The sequence below is a fragment of the Pipistrellus kuhlii genome, unplaced genomic scaffold (assembly GCF_014108245.1).
Source record: "Pipistrellus kuhlii isolate mPipKuh1 unplaced genomic scaffold, mPipKuh1.p scaffold_m20_p_3, whole genome shotgun sequence".
NCBI classification, from domain to species: domain Eukaryota; kingdom Metazoa; phylum Chordata; class Mammalia; order Chiroptera; family Vespertilionidae; genus Pipistrellus; species Pipistrellus kuhlii.
The window spans coordinates 13,410,510-13,425,548 of record NW_023425529.1 but is presented as its reverse complement, the minus strand read 5'-3'; the positions used below and the strand labels follow the sequence as shown (position 1 = coordinate 13,425,548).

General features: G+C 37.7%; 1 protein-coding gene across 4 annotated transcripts in view; it reads left to right on the top strand.

Moving 5' to 3' along the window:
- Positions 1-3,335: 3,335 nt before the first annotated feature.
- NEDD1 (NEDD1 gamma-tubulin ring complex targeting factor) overlaps positions 3,336-15,039 on the top strand; it is a 29,529-nt gene continuing 17,825 nt past the window's right edge. Inside the window, exons 1-5 of one of the 4 annotated variants that reach the window (XM_036456893.2) lie at positions 3,336-3,488; positions 5,708-5,851; positions 8,577-8,671; positions 12,540-12,656; positions 14,392-14,532. In XM_036456893.2, the coding sequence (XP_036312786.1) occupies positions 5,716-5,851; positions 8,577-8,671; positions 12,540-12,656; positions 14,392-14,532 (489 nt within the window). In that variant the 5' untranslated portion in view covers positions 3,336-3,488; positions 5,708-5,715. Of the gene's footprint in view, positions 3,489-5,707; positions 5,852-8,576; positions 8,672-12,539; positions 12,657-12,940; positions 12,980-14,391; positions 14,533-15,039 lie in introns of those variants that run through there. The other 3 variants (XM_036456891.2, XM_036456892.2, XM_045587639.1) reach the window with 3 other exon arrangements.

Sequence of the window (15,039 nt, the reverse complement as noted above, 5' to 3'; positions counted from 1 at the left end):
GACAACTTCTCAGTCCCTGCCCTCTGATCACATTGGAGAGAGGCAGAGGGACATGTTCTAGGCGGCAGCAGGGGAAAAGGTTAGACAGGATGGTGCATGGCACATCCGGTCAGTTAGGCAGGACAGGTGGCCAGAGAAGAAGAGAAGAGTTGAAGACATCAGCATGAGATGGTGGTGAAAGGTCTTCTGAGCCATGAGAAGGAATTTATTCTAGGGGTCTGTTTTAAGTAGAGCAGTTAAGTGATCAAATTTGCATTGTTATGAAAAGCTTTGAGTTTCAAGGGTAGTTCGAGGAATAAAGACTGAAGCCAGGAAAGCAAATTAGGAGACTGTTTCAAAAATCCAGTCAAGATTCAAAGAGTATCTGAATCAAGATAACAGCAGTGAGGATGGGAAGAAGTGAACAGCTTTGTGAGATATTCATCAATAAAGCAGACTGGGTTTAGTGATTACCCATTTGGTATATTGTTATCTATTTCCATTTTTCCTTTTTGTTTCCCTAGTGTTTGTTTTCTGTTATTGTTTGGTATATAAGTGCTACACTGCTCCCTGTCACTATGGATTAGTTTGCATTAAATCTAGACCGATAGCAGATGTAGATCCTCTAACTTCATCTTTGTAAAATAATTATTTTGGCTAAATCATTTGCATTCCAATATAAGTGTTTGAATTAGCCTGACAATTTGCATACACGCAATATAACTGCTGGGAATTTTGTGAAGATTAAGTTGAATAAATAGGTTAATATGGGGAAAAATAATAATATTCCAGCAATATTATTTTCCATCTAATTAATATAGCAGAATGTTCTACTTCGGTCTTTAAGTTCTCTCAGCAATGTTTTCTGGTTTCAAATGTATAATTACTGCACACTTTAAAGGTATCTGTAAGTAATTTGTACTTTCGGTTATTGTTGGTAATGAATTGTAATTTTTATTTCATTTTCCAATTATTTATCACTAATATATGGAAATACTATTCTATTTTTGTGTATTGACTTTGCATAGGCCTTGATAAATTCACTTATTAGTTCTAGGAACTTTTCTCTGTATTCCTAATGATTTTCTAGTACACTAATGATTTTCCAGTATATCTTATAAATAGAGCTTTACTTCTTCTCCATTCTGTATGTCATTCGTTCACTCATTTGTTAGTTCATTCATCTATTTGTCTTATTGAACTAGTTAAGGCCTCCAGATGAATACTGAATAGTAGTATTGAGACAGGGCATTTTTGTCTTATTCTTGATCTTAGGAGAAAAACATTCAGTCTTTCATCATTAAGTATAATGCTATCTGTGGGCTTTTCACAGATGTTCTCAAACCAGTTGAAGATGTTTCCTCCCTTTTTCCCCCCCTTAGTTTGCTGAGACTTGTTATTCATAGATGGATGCTGAATATTACAAATGCCTTCGTTTCATTTATTACATAATTACGTGGGTTATTTATCTTTATTTTGTTAATGTAGTGAGTTATAGTAAGTGATTTTTAAATGTTGAACCAGCCTTACATTTCTGGAAAAAATTTCACTTGGTCATGATATATAATCCTTTTCATATGTAACTGGATTGATTTGCATATATATGTTTGTATCTAAATATGAGGGCTATGACTCTATAGCTATTTCTTCTAATGTCTTTGCTTGTTTTTTGTGTTTTTTTTCCGTAACAGAGAAAAACTGCCCTTTAAAAAGTGAGTTTAGAAAATATCCCTTCCTCTTCTAGTTTTGGAAAATTTTCATATTGAATTGATATTCTTTCTTATGTGTTTGATAGAATTATGCAGTGAAGCCATCTGATTCTGGGGTTTTCTTTGTGGGAGGGTGTTCTTAATTATTAATTGAAATTATGTAGTACATACAGCACTACTCATATTATCTATTTTTTTCTTGTGACATTTTAATAGATATCTTCTAAGATATCTGTTCATTTTGTTGAATTCCAAATTTAATGACATAAAGTTGTTCCTATGCTTCCCTTATTATCTTTTAAATATATTTGGTTCTGTACTGATAGACTCTTTCTATCCTCAGGTTGATAATTTGTGTTTTCTATTTCTTCTTGATAGGTCTAGCTAGAGGTTTATCAATTTTATTAATCATTTCAAAGAATACTGTTGTTTTTTTTCAATTTCATTGCTCTCCATGCTAATCTTTATTTTGTGTTCAATTTGTTCCCCTTTTTTTAGGTTCCTTTACAGAGTGCATACATTACTGATTTTGAATCGTTCTCCTTTTGAGGTTCCTCATCAATCCTTACAACTTGGTTAGGACTTCTATTTCTGCTCTGAAAAAAAATTGCACTTTTATTAGTTTTCCAGTTAAATTGCAAATTCAGTACAAATAACTGGGGCTTATGTACCTAGCTCAGAAGCAGAGGCCAGTCCATATGTACTTCAATGCCAGAATAATAACATTTTGCAGAATAAATGTGTTATGCCCAGACTTCGTGATCCCCAAGGACCACCAGGGAGCCGAGTCCGATGCAATAAACAAAAGAGCCTGTACCATGCTAGCAATGGGCTCCTCCCACTCATGCCGGCAGCATGGCTGAAGAGAGCGAATTTCTCCCCGTCCAGGAGTTTTGAGGGCTAGGGATAACTCCGCCCTACGGGGCGGAGTTGGGAGCTCATCCTCGCCCCGCCCTGCCCTTTCAAAATGCCCTATATTTATTATAAATATTCTAAGCAAAAGTTGTTAGTAGAGCTTGTGAGGCCCAGAACTTCAGAATTCAGTTCAGCTCCTTTTCCACCCTGAGAAGCATACTCTTTAAAAGAATTGCCAACCCGATGATGTTTGATGTTTCTGACTTGGCCTCATGCTGTGGAAGAAAGATCAGGGGTTTCAAAGTCAGATAACTCAGATGTTTACATTTTTTGGGTTGTTTCTTAGCCTTTCTGAGCATGTCTCTGGCTTGCATGTGGTATTACTGGCTCTCCACCCTTTCCTCTTCAGGAAAGCCTATCTGACACCCACATCCATCTTCCTTTCTCTCATTAGGGGCTTTCGTATGTACTTAACGGACCTTTCCTTTGAAGCAATTGTCAAAATTTCACTTCTCATGTAAGCATGTAATTATTGATTTAGCGTCCGCCTACTGCCTTTGCAACCTTGGCCTGAGACAGTAGGCTAACCGGGGCCAGGGACCAGGAGCGTTTCTGGTACCCGGGCTACCTCCATCCAGAGGGGGCCCAGAGTCCAGCACAGAGTCCATACCTGCAGCCAGAGAACTAATGAATGACAAAGGGGTTGCCGCCTGGGTGTGGAGGGAGGCGCCCCGGCCCGCAATTCCCACCCAGCCCCTGAGAAAACAACCCCCACGGGGAGGCCCAACCCAGAGATCCCCATCCACCGCCTGGGGCCGCGCCGGGCCCCGTGACGCCCCTCGGGGGTGGGACTTCCGGCCGCTGAAGTTGAACTGTCAGGGCGGGAGCCGGAAGCCCAGCGCGGAGCGGGCCTGGCCGCGGCGCCCGGTGTGCCCCGGCGGAGAGGTGAGGTTCCGGAGGGCCGGGGGCAGCGGGCCTCGCTCACTGTGACCTTGCATGTCCCCGAGCCCCGCCCGCCCTCCGGCCACCTCGGGGGCTGGGGCGGAGGCCCCGGGCTCCCCGCGCCCGGCCATCCCGCGCTCCGGACGGTTGCGGGCGGGGTTGGCGCGGAAGTTCCCGGAAGCCGCGGGCCGGGCCGGGGGCGCGCACCCGGGCCTGGGTCTGCCCCCCACGCCGGCCTCAGAGGCGGCCGGGCCGGCTGCGGGGTGTGGGTGGCCGCCCTGGGGGGTGCGCTGCCTCCGAAAAGTTTGCAGCTGCTCCGCAGTCCGCCCCCCCCCCCTTTTTTTTTTTTTGCAAACCTCTCCACTGAGACTCATTTAGGAGGCGCTCCCAGGCATTTTTACAAGGGAACCCCCTTGTAAACAAGTTCCTGCAAGCAAAATGCATTTTTGGTGAATGCAAGTTGGAGAGAACTTTTACTGGTTTAAAACTAAGTGATGTTTCATGTTGCTGTGGTCCCCACATTCGGGCTGGCAGGCCCTTTGTTGCCCCTCTGTGTCCTGACTGCTTTTTCTAGGGGACCCGCTTTGCAAGGCTGATGCAATTCATGCCTCCCTGTCCTTCATTGTGTGCAGTTCTCCGAAGACCGAGCTCGATGGGCAGATGGTCCCCTTCCCTGCTCTGCTCCACTTTCAGAGAAGGAAACAGGCATCAAGTGGTTTGGCCAAAGTCACTGTCACCCAAACTTGAACCCATCTTTTCTGAGCCCCGGCTTAAGTGATCTTTCCACTACACCCCACCACTCACCTGGGATGGTGTAAGATTATAGTTGTGTTGACTGGGTGTAGAGATCGCCTTTCTTACCCTTTGTTCCTCGAGTAGGGAACCAACGGGCCTCTTATTACATGTTAAGGCATGTAATAAATCCAAACACTGTGCCCCTGTTGCAACAGATGACTGGCTGTTAGTAGCACTGCATGATCTGGTAACGGAAGCATAATGAATCACATAAGTAAGTGACTTTTCTAGTTGTCACACGTTTTAGCTTTTTTTTGTAAACACATGAACTTTTTTTGTGTCTTGAGAATTGAAGGGCCCTATAAGTTATTATTCCTCTAAGTTGTCCTTGGAAGTATATTGGGCCTAAGAGCACTGTTTTGTTGATGACTTGGGAACCTGTGGGTGACATCACGAATGCTGTGCCTTACTCTTGCACTGTCCACAGCAGCAAGGCATGGGGCATATATTTCTAGGTCCCCTTCTCTTCCCTTCCCCTTCCTCTCAAGTATTTTTGAAGCACTTTTTTTTCTTTACACCTATCATACGATACTGATACTGTTTGCTGGTCTTTCAAGTGTCTGTCTAGAGTAGCTCTTTGGCTTCCTGCCTGTAGATTGCTTTAATTTGTGAAGTCACTTGATCAGCATTGTGTGTGAACTATATAACTGTGAATAAATAATGTGAGTTGTAGACCAATAATTGGTTTAGGGACGAGTGACATCTTGGCTGTATTTGCTCAGTTTGGAATTATTTGCAAAAACTATAGAGTGTCTGGATTTGGGCCTGCAGGAGTGTTATGGGTTAGGATACATTTTTAGAAAGATTAGGAGGTTGCCAATCCAACACGTATTTTTGAGTACCCCCTGTGTGCCAGGAATGTTTCAAGAGTGAACAAGACAGAATACCTGTCCTGAGGATCTTTTTTCAAGGTGCCGGGAGGGAAGGAGCAGGCAGACATTATGAGTAAAATTAGAATTGTAAAGAGGAGCAAGTGCCATGAAAAAGTGAAACAGGATCATGGGATATAGAGCAACTGGTATGGGGCTGCTTTAGTCATGCGTACCAGAGTAAGCTTTTCTGAGGAGGAGACATTTGGCCTGAGACTGGAATGATAGGAGGAGATGACCATAGGAATTCTGGGGAAAGAGCAAAGAGGGAGCAAATGGAAGACACACAGGCAAGAAAGTCTGGAGGGGGGAGGGGTGGTCCAGGGAAGAGATTTGCACCTGGCTAGGTACCTCATACAAAGCTAAGAAAGTTGGATTTCATTATAATTGCTGTGGAGAGCCAGGGGAAGGGTCAAAGATCACTCCAGCCACTTTGTAGCAAGCACACTCTTGGGGACAGAAGTGGACACTTGGATTAGATGCTTCATTAACTTTTTTTTTTTGCCTAACTTTAATTTTTTATTTTATTTTAAATACATTGTTTTAAACTATTTGTAGGTGCAGTCATGCAGGAAAATCTCAGATTTGCTTCATCCGGAGATGATGTTAAAATATGGGATGCTTCATCCATGACATTGGTGGATAAATTCAACCCACACACATCACCACGTGGAATCAGCTCATTATGTTGGAGCAGCAATAGTATCCTTTAAAAAAAGCCAACGCTCTTTGTTAGGTTTAAAAACCAATGGAACTTTTTTTGCATATGACCTATAATGCATAGCTATATAAAGTAAAAGAAACAATGTACTAAACAGTATATCGTGAATACACACAGATTTCTCTTGATTTCATTTTTTAAAAATTTAGTTTTAGCCCATTACATTGAAAAACACTGCTATTAATATATATATATACACACACATAAATGTTAATTATTATATCCAGACCACAGAATTCATTTTGTTATCTAGAGTTTGTTACTGAATCAAATAGAAGAAGGGTGGTAATGATGGGGGAAATTCTGAAAAGGTTTTTTAATGAGTTTTTGAATCCATGTTTGAATATTTGTGGCTCTTGTCTGGAAATTAGTGATAGAACTCAAAGACAGAAACAAAGGTTGGGTGAGGAGATAAAAATTAAAATTGACCTACATCCCCATCTTACTAAAGTGTTCTTGTGTTTTTCACTCTATCTATGATGAACATAGTCTCATTTCCTAAATATTCAGAGAAGTTATTGATTTTTTCTAAGCTTTCTATGTTTCTGATTCACACCCCCCTTGTCTTAGTAAACTCCTATATGTGGGTAAAATAAATGAGGCAGTGAAGCTAGGAAATCAGGATTCCTCAGCCCCTCGCACTGTTGACATATTGGGCCAGGTGGTCCTTTTTTACGGGCCTATCCTGTGTATTAAAGGATGTTCAGGAGCCTTTTTGGCCTCTACCCACCAGATACCTGTAGCCCTAGTTGAGAACCGCTGTTGTCAACAAAGTACTCATCACCTTTTGCTATGCTAAAAATTATCATTTGTTTGTCATACAGTTTCTTAAACAACAAATTAGGTTTATACACGTCTGATCAATACCAAAGTATTAATATTCTTCTTCTTGATGAAAATGTGATTGATTCATAAACAAAACCATTAGAAGTTTTCATGCTCAATCTAATTGTTAATGCAAATACGCTACAAAAATATGACGAATTTTCTTATTGAATTAAATTTACTCCATCATTCCTTGAATTTGTATTATGATAGCAAAGTTAATTACTTCAGTGCTCTATTCATCAAACGCATGGTGCAGTTTGAAGTACTCTCCAGATGTGTAGTGGGGGGAACTGTTTTAAGGAAAGGTATAAATACGTGAGGTTGCTTCTTTATTACTGGATTTTTATTATGTTTAGAGGTTAATTTTTCTCCGTTACTTATTGCACTAGAGAAAAATAGCATTACTTAGTAAGACGTATTATTTTTGGTTTATTGTATTCCAGGGAGTTTTAGTAACAGTTGTCATTTACCAATAAACCATTTAGTGGTCTGTGAATAAAACTGATGTGACTATGAGGATTATCGTATGACTTGGAAACTGGTCTTATTTCTGTGTGGTTTCCCTGTACAGTAGATGTGCACTGAGAGCCTTCCTATAATCTTACTCCTGATGAAGTTTTGATCCCTTCCATGGAGGTTAGTTCTTGATGAAAGAGGACTTCCCACACTCAGAAACCTGGGGGCCACTTTGCATGGGTTCCCAAGGCGGAGTTCATGGTGATGTGCCAGGGAGATTAGTTTCTATGCATTTGGTCCTCGAGATAATGTTCCTCACTTTCTCATGACTTCTAACACTACATGAGAAATACAAGAGGTTCCTATTTTAGCCTCTCATAATCTTTCTGTTTTTTCATGTCTGTACTGTAAGGAGAAAAGTATCAGTAAATAAGGAAGAAGCCAAATAAAGAGAAATTGTGTATTTTCCTCAATGCTGTAATACCTAGGTGGAAATGATTTTGTTTAAATTGTGTGTCATAAAATCACAACCCACGGTCTATTCACAAAATACAGGAATGTTATATAAATCATCCAAAAGTAATGCACTTAGAACCCTGCTTGTTTAAAAGCATTAATTTAAACTTCTGATATTTTAATTCGTTATGACTTTCAAAATGAAACTCTTATTCTCGGTTATATTGTATTTAATTATTTTAGTTTTAAAATATATTGCTTTGTATTTCCTGATTGTTCCACATAAAGATAAATATAGTTGTAAATTTATTTGAAGTAAAACATTTAGAAATGTAATTATATTAAGTTTTAAGTAATTTAAAGTTTAATTTAAAATAGAACTCTTCTATAACATAAGTAATTGCTATTTAACCACCTTTATTTATATTTGCTATATTTACTGTAACATTTATTCTTAATATATTTAAGATTGAAACATTCTACCACAAAAATTCTAGTGAGAAAATACCAGCTTTTATTTTTTAGTGGACAATTAAAAAACTAATATAGGTGTTTGCTTCTTAACTTAAATGGGTACCAAGCACTGTGTTAAAAACTGTCTTGAACAGTGTTTATAGATGAAAAGGCTGATTCATAGATGCCGATGGTGCTTTGATTATACTTTCATCTTGAAGTATAAAATTAGACCTTCTGGCCTACTCTTTGAAAATGGAGTAGTGTTTCACATGGGTTAAATAGCTTTTAAGTAATAGCATAGCCAGAAAAGATAGTTCTTTCCTGTGGTGGTAGTAAAGAGATTTAGTAATTAGCAAGCTGAGCCATTTTGAAAGCTAATGTATAAGCGATGTTCATTTGCTTTTCTTCTTAGGTTAGTGTGCTTGCTTTTATCATTACAATTCTCGTATTAAAGTCTAATGCTAGAGAGATGCTCATGGATTGTTTTATGCTCCTTAACTCTTCATTTAGATAACTTTCTAGTGACAGCATCTTCCAGTGGCGACAAAATTGTTGTTTCAAGTTGCAAATGTAAACCTGTTCCGCTTTTAGAGCTTGGTGAAGGGGTAAGTGAAAAAACAAACAAACAAAAAACCTAAAAGAAAATCTTAGTTTTACTTGGGTGGCTACTGCTTATTTATTGTGGTGCTTGCAACTAAATATAAAGGTGTTTAAAAGCATTTTTGTTAACCTAAGCTCAAAATAATACCATAACACTTCCTGGTGAGATGGGTACCGAAACATCTTTAAGTAAAATAGTACTGAACCTTAGGGGAGCAATCAAGGATTCAGGTTTTGTCAACTAGGCTCTTGCTTTCTCCATTTTTCCTCTGTCTGGGAGGTTCCCTGGTGGTGGTGCCTTTTTAAGGACCAAGTCCCACTTAAGCCACTAGTTTGATATGACCATAAAGCCCGAATGATGCAGCCCTGCCTTCACTGACATTGGGCTGAGGACTGTATCAGCTAAGGCCCCTTATCTGACACAGCATTCTGCTTTTGCTTCTGTCACTGTACTGAAGGGCCTGCCTGAGCCTCCCCAAGCTCACCTGGAAAAGATGGCTTTGTCAAAGCAAGCGTTGGTCCCAGAGCATTTAAATGAAGCGTTCATTGAATATTGTTTGCTTATTCTTCTGTTTTTTATAAAGTAATCTTTCTGATTCAAGCTATAGCTGGCTACCTCATTTCCAATCTATTGGAAGCTCTTTCCAAGCTATTTCTTTTTTAAATAAAACATGATCTAAATAAAAAGGTACAGATGTTTTTTATTTTTTTATTTTTTATTTTAAGTTTCACATTTTCCTAGCAGACTGGCCCTAAAACATTATGAATAGTCCTAATTTTACACTGGAATAGGTAAGGGAGCCCAATTAGAAAGAACAGCTGGATAGCTGATCTAATTTGTAAAGGACTTTTGATTTCTGTCAGTCCTTTCCTAAAGATATCCAGTGCGATTGTCCCAAAATTCATTTCCAGCCCATATATATTGAGGCTGTGGCAGAGAGCATGCTAATGGTAGAAATGGAGTTTGAGACGTTCTGCCTATTCAAACTCAGTTACTTAAAATTGAAGCAGAGAGCATCCCTGGTTGATAAAATCAAAGGGTATATCCTTTCAGAGAAAGCAAAACATCTTAGTCATCATCTTTGAATCTTTAAATCCTGTCAAAGACTTTTGACGTATATTGAATTAAATAGCATCTAAATAATTTTGACTTCCTCTGGTATAATATGTATTATGCTACTTTTACATCATGTCTTAGAACCAGTTTGGTACCTTTTTGTTTTTGTTATTAAAGTATGAAAATAGATGATATTCACAAATTGACAAAATTCTACAATTTTTGTGAATATTCCATATCAGTTGTAGTTAATTCTCTTTCCCTTCCTTAAGAAATCACATCAGGATGCATGTGGCTGAAGTGGTCATTATAGTTATAATTTGAATCTGCTTTAATTTACTTATAAAAGTATTTTGCAAACTTTGGTTCTTTAGCCTTTATCAGTAATTTATTATAACATATTAGTGTGTTGAAAACCCTTGTTTTGTAGGATCCAAGTTCTTTTACTCATGTGCTATTTGAGATATTAACCTTTCCTTGTAGAAAAATATGATTCTTATTTAAATATTAATTTTTGAGTAGAACTTTTTAAGTTTATATTTATTTTCTTTGATTTTTGTATTTTACTTCTTAAAAGTGGGCAGATTGGTATTAACAGTATTAAAATGGGTGTGATAGGCTAGTATATAACCTAGAAATTTGACCAGCTGTTATTTTTAGATTTTAAAAACAACCATTACTTGTGTTTTGGGATGTAGGAATCCTGTAATAACTACACGATTTCTGTTAATTATTTAAGTTCATTAGCTACATTAATAATATATTAACAAAAATGTATTATCATCAGGGTAAGCCAGCTATAAACATAGTTTTTATTCTGAGCCCTTAAGAATAATTTGAATTGTTTTTGATAATTAGAATCCTAATATATTTATCTTTGATGGATAGCATTCTTGTCTATTTTCTTTAAAGGTCATTTTTATAGCTCTTAGAAACTGTCCTGATTTGCAGTGATAACTACATTCTAAATCTTATTAGTTTGTTCAGACCAAATTTAGTTTCTATGTATGTATGTACAGTGCTTAGAAGAGAATTATACCTACTATACTGACACATTGACCTAATGTGCTCTTGTTTATATGTGTTGGTAATTTTGACTCTTGGTTAAAATTTAAGAGCAGTAAGAAGCTTGAGTGTAGGAGCCACCTGCACCTTTTTAAGAATCTGAGTAGAGGATGCTTTTGAGATGCGTGGATTCTCAAGGTAGGTACAGTAGTTCTCGTTCTCATCTCTCATTTCTCAGATAAAGAAACATGGGCTCATAAAGGTGAGATGACTTGTCTAAACCTGCATGGCTTGCCTTTAGATTTTAACCAAGTCACAAATATGTCCCCTTTGGAATCATTTCTCTATTTTTCCCTCATAGCATTCAACTGGAGGTAAGAAAATTAATGTAACTGCATAGTGTGCCTGAAGGTTAAATAGGAAAATACATGCAGCATTATGTTCTGACAGATGGGCACTGTCAGGTAGATGATGCTCAGATAATTATTGTGAGAAAAACTTGGTAGCCTCTGTATTTTTAGCCACTTATGTTATAAATATATATTGAGCATGGATATGGTCTTTGCTCTTAAAGAAACTGACATTCTGGTGGAAGACAGACAGTAAACTAGGAAACAAAATACCCAGATAGTGATGTTGTGTCGAGAACTAAAATAGTTAAGATATTGAGATAGCAAGTTACCTTAGGTGGCCAGGCGAGTACCCCTGAAGAGATGGCCTTTAAGGTGCTGTTTATGGACCAGAAAAAACTGTTCAGCCTAAGTTCAGGGCAAGAATAGCTATTGTAGGAGCCTTGAGGAAAATACAGGGTTATTTTTAAGGAATGCAAGAACATCATTGTGGCTGGAGAATTAGTGGGTGAAGAGAAAAATGAGAGATGAATGGAAGGGGCCAGATGAATAGGGCTTTGAAAGCCAGGTTAATGATTCTGGAATTTATTCTAGGGTTCATTAGAAGCCATTGAATGTTTTTAAATGGGAGAGACATGATCAGATTTACATTTCTTAAAGGTCACCCTACTTACGGAGAACAGAATGCGTAGGAGTAGAGGCAGGATAACCTGTTAAGAGGCTGCTGTTGTGGTTCCCATGGGGTTTGGAGTAGAGTGCTAGAAGTAGTGCTAGATACTGGGAGGGCCAGGTGGATTTATTTTAGTGCTGGAGTTTGGAGAATTTATGGTAGACTTGGGGCAGACAGAACGAGGAATCAAGGCTAATTCTGGAATTTTTATCTTGAAAAACTGGGTGGATGGTGTCTTTACATACATGGGGAAGAATGTAAGAGTCAAGTTCTGATGACTCGATGTAGAAGAATTGGATTTCTGAAGGGGAGCTTTGCCACAATACGTTGGGCAAATATCTTGTCTTCAATGGAAACCTTTCCTCATCTGTAAAATGAGGGACTTAGACATCCTTGAAAGTCTTCTCTACCATTAACGTTTTCTGAACTGTGGTTTGATTGTGACTCAGGGTATCCTGTGGAAATGCAAGAGCAGGTTTTGGTAGGAGACATATTAAGGGCAGGTAAGCCCTGATGGGAGACCAAGACTTGCTGGTATTTTCTAAGCTTCCTCTGTCACCTCTGTGTATGGCAGAGAACATGAATCTGGTTGATTTCTTAAAGTATTTTTTAGCTCCTTACAAGCTATTGGATCCATGTGGGAGATAAGAGGTGAATCTTTAGAATAAGTATTAGCATGTTTATAACATTTAGTTCAACAAGTATTAAGTGCTTGCTAAGTATTGAATAAGACTTAAAAGTCATCTCTGGGCTCTTTAAATTAAGATAAAAAAATTTTTTTTCTTTAATAGCAAAAGCAGACATGTGTCAGTTTAAATTCCACATCTATGTATTTGGTAAGCGGCGGCCTGAATAACACTGTTAATATTTGGGATTTAAAAGCTAAAAGAGTTCATCGATCTCTTAAGGTAAGGAAGTTGGGTGGTGGTGTTTTCTGTTACTGAAATGGGTATCTCACAATGTGCTTAGTTACCAAACTTTTCTTTTAATGTTGAGCTTTTATGATAAAGGTAAGGTGCTTCAGAATTGAAGTGAGATTTGTTAGGGAAAATAAAGATTCAATTCTTTACAAAGTCATGTAAATTGTATTGGACATCATATCCTTAATTTCCTAGATGGGAGCAATGCCCTAAATGTCCTCTTTCTTCTCATCAGATATAGTTCGTTTGATTTAGAAAAGGAATAAAATGTAGAGACATCTCCAGACATGCTTGAAGGACCATTTGAAAAGGTTGTCATGTAATAGTTATTTTAATATAAAAATAGTGTAATATAATAGTTACTATTCTTGGTATTACATTAATATAATTATTAGATTCAAAGGTTAGTTTGTTTATATTAGTAAGGTATGACACCAAACTGTTAAAAACTACACTCCTAGTCCTGATCCCTTTTCTGTGTTCCTGCTACATTTCTCTGACTTGATGTTGGAAAACAGTCCTTGTGAACTCAGTTTATTCAAAACCAGTTTTGTTGTCTCCATATGGATGGATTTCCCTTTTGATTTGGGGGACAGCCTAATATAGAGGGGGGGCAAATAGGCTTGGGGTTTGACCTGGAATTGAATCCGGCTTTTTCATTTAGTAGTTATGTGAGCTTGCACAGGTTTCTTAACCTTTCTGTGCCTTTTAGTCAACTCACCTGTAAAATGGGAAAACTGACATTTTCTCCAAGATGGTTCTATGGGTTAATAATAATATATAATTCTGGGTGGTGTGCCTCGGTTGGTAGGAGTGTCCTGTATACGTAATGGCCACGGGTTTGATTTGTGGTTATGGCATAAGACCTAGGTTGTGGGTCGATCTTGTCGTTTTTGGGGGGCATACTGGAGGCAACCAATTGATATTTCTCTCTCCTTTCCCCCCTCTCTCTCAAAACAAACAAGCAAATAAATAAAGTCAATGAAAATGCCCTCTGGTGAGGATTAAAATAAATAAATAACAACAATAATATATCAAGCTCCCAGCATTAATAGGTGCTCGACAAAGGGAAGCAGCTGCTGTCACCTCTCACACATGCTTTGTCCTCCTGGCTTTGGGGCTTTTGTTCCTTACTCTTCCATTTTGCTGTGTCTGGTCCACTTGCCCTAGTTTAGCTCTCTTTTCTTTAAGTTTGAACTCCAACTTTATATCTTACATAAAGCTTCCTCTGTCAACTGAGTTCACAGGTGCCTCTTTCTCTTTTGTCTTGACACTTTTGCCTCTACCACCACTCACTTAGCTTTGTTCTGCCATTTTCATGTTAATGTAAATATCCTGTCTTCTCAATTGAACAGTAATACTTTCAAGGGCAGGGACTCTCCTGATAGTCAACTCCCAATAAATGTTACTTGTCAGTGGAAGTGAATTCTTTCAGGGTGACATATTGCCATTTAGAAAATTACCTTTTCGTTCTGTCTTTCATTTCAGAGTGCCTGAGCTTTTTTATGGTTCTGAAAAACAGAGGTTCCCTGGGAAGACTTGGTGTTGATCAGACAGTTTTCTGCATATTTGAGTAATTTTTAAAATTTGAGGAAAATGTTAAAGCAAATATTAGATTGACAAATGGATAATATTTATAAAACACAATATTTACAAAAACTTGAAAATTTGCTTTTTGGAAGGTTTGATGGCACTGTATTTACTTTCATTTTTTTTCTTTCAGGATCATAAAGATGAAGTAACTTGTGTAACATATAATTGGAATGATTGCTACATTGCTTCTGGATCTCTCAGTGGTGAAATTATTTTGCACAGTGTAACCACTAATATATCTACTACTCCTTTTGGTCATGGTAGTAGCCAGGTAAGTATGGGTTTATTCAAAATAAAGTTGATAGGATATATTTTGAACTATTATATAAACCAATGACTTTTAAGTTTTAAAAATTAAGTATTTAAAATAAACTTGATTGAAAATAAGCTAATTCGTACTAAATTGAGTATACTTACTTTATTGAGTTCAGTTAGGCCATTGAATATAACATGCTCCTATATATATATGTATATATATATTTTATAACTATATATAACAAAATACAAATAGCGTTATCAGGTTAACCCCAAAACATGAATATTAATCTTCCTATAGACATTACAATTATAGAAGTGTTGCATAGCTCAAATTATGTTAGCTATAGGACAGGTACATAAGTACTCTGATGGGCATGTGATAATTAAGTGTGTTTAGGCACAGGATAAATGGAGTTTTGTTTTTTTTTGTTTCTTTAAGTATATCATAGTTAATGTATCAAAACTTATTCATGTATTTCAGGTTAATACAGGAGTACATAGGGAAATGTTTTGTTGTTGT